General features: G+C 48.6%; 1 protein-coding gene across 1 annotated transcript in view; it reads right to left on the bottom strand.

Moving 5' to 3' along the window:
* DLX1 (distal-less homeobox 1) overlaps positions 1 to 1171 on the bottom strand; it is a 59990-nt gene extending 58819 nt beyond the window's left edge. The window contains exons 1-2 of the mRNA XM_009278672.2: positions 698 to 1171; positions 18 to 181 (exon numbers count right to left, since the gene is read on the bottom strand). Of these exons, the coding sequence (XP_009276947.1) occupies positions 18 to 181; positions 698 to 1010 (477 nt within the window). The 5' untranslated portion in view covers positions 1011 to 1171. The remainder of the gene's footprint in view (positions 1 to 17; positions 182 to 697) is intronic.
* Between the last annotated feature and the right edge of the window lie 121 nt (positions 1172 to 1292).

Below are 1292 nucleotides of genomic sequence, written 5' to 3'. Positions count from 1 at the left end.
GGGGGGGGGGGGGGGGCGGCTCTTTCGGGGAGAGCCAGGTACTGAGTTTGCTGGAACCTCCTGTTCAAAGCCTGCAGCTGCAAACTGGAATAAATAGTCCTGGGTTTGCGGATTTTTTTCCCTTTCCCATTAAAGCGAACTTCCCCTCCTTCTACCACAGTGCTTTTCTCCGATTCGGCCCCTACAAACCACAAACGATGCAGAATAAATAATAATAATAGCAGCAATAGTAATAATAGCAGTAACAGCAATAGCAGCAGCAATAGTAACAATAACAGCAGCAACATCAACAATAACAATAATGAGGAGGAAGAAAAGTGAAGCCCGAGCAACGCTAACAAAGGCTCCGGGCGATTATGGCAGCCCAGGCTTCTTCCCAGAGAAAGTTTGCTATTTTTACAGGCTGCAGTTTAGGTTTAATTACCCTTAATTGCATACATTGTTTATAGCGCTACGCAATAAATAATTACGAAGACTAATACGTGCACATCTGGGTTGATTTCTTTTCCAGCCGGGCATTGTGTGCTCTGTGTACTGCTCCCCTGTGATCCTCAGCCTCTCCTGACTAATATTTTGTAATTTAATTTAATTTTTCCCCCCCGATAGATTTTTTTTTTTAATACAAGCACCCTCCCTCCCTCCCTCCTTGCCTTCCCTCCCCCCTTCCCTCCCCCTCCCCAAAGCCGAGTGCACCTACCTGTCTCCTCTAACCGGGTCTGAGTCAGGCTGGAGCTGTTGGGGTAGGACTGCACTGAACTGATGTAGGGGTTGGTCGAGTGGCTGCTGACCGAGTTCACATAGGGGGAGCCCAGCGGTCGGGGGAAGGACGAAGCTGTGCTGTACGAGCTGTCAGGCTGAGAGTGGCCCGCGGAGTGTAAACAGTGCATGGAATAGTGTCCGTGGGACATGGGAGAAGGAGACATTTGCTGGCTGGGCGGCCCAAACTCCATAAAGACAGCCTTCCCTGAGACGGGGCTATTTAGACTCTCTGGCATGGTAGTCATGGTCATTTCTTGTCGCTTGGTCTGTGTGTGTGCTCTCTCTTCAGCTTGCCTTTTGGGGGTCTGTTGTGTTTCTCAGGACAGGAAAGAACCCAATTTAAGCGGAACAGGGTTTTTCACTTTCCATTCATAAGAAAATGGAGTTTGTCTCTTTGAAAAGTCTAAGCATGATGCTGTAGATCTACACAAACTCGCCTAAAAGCTTTGACTCAGCCAAGTCTATGAATATTCATGAGCTGGCGGAGCTGATTGGTCCGCCGTCTTGCATAATCGCTTTGGATTGGTCCGAGG

This window comes from Aptenodytes forsteri, unplaced genomic scaffold, assembly GCF_000699145.1.
Source record: "Aptenodytes forsteri isolate BGI_AS27 unplaced genomic scaffold, ASM69914v1 Scaffold257, whole genome shotgun sequence".
Lineage (NCBI taxonomy): Eukaryota > Metazoa > Chordata > Aves > Sphenisciformes > Spheniscidae > Aptenodytes > Aptenodytes forsteri.
This window is presented reverse-complemented; position numbering and strand designations above follow the sequence as displayed.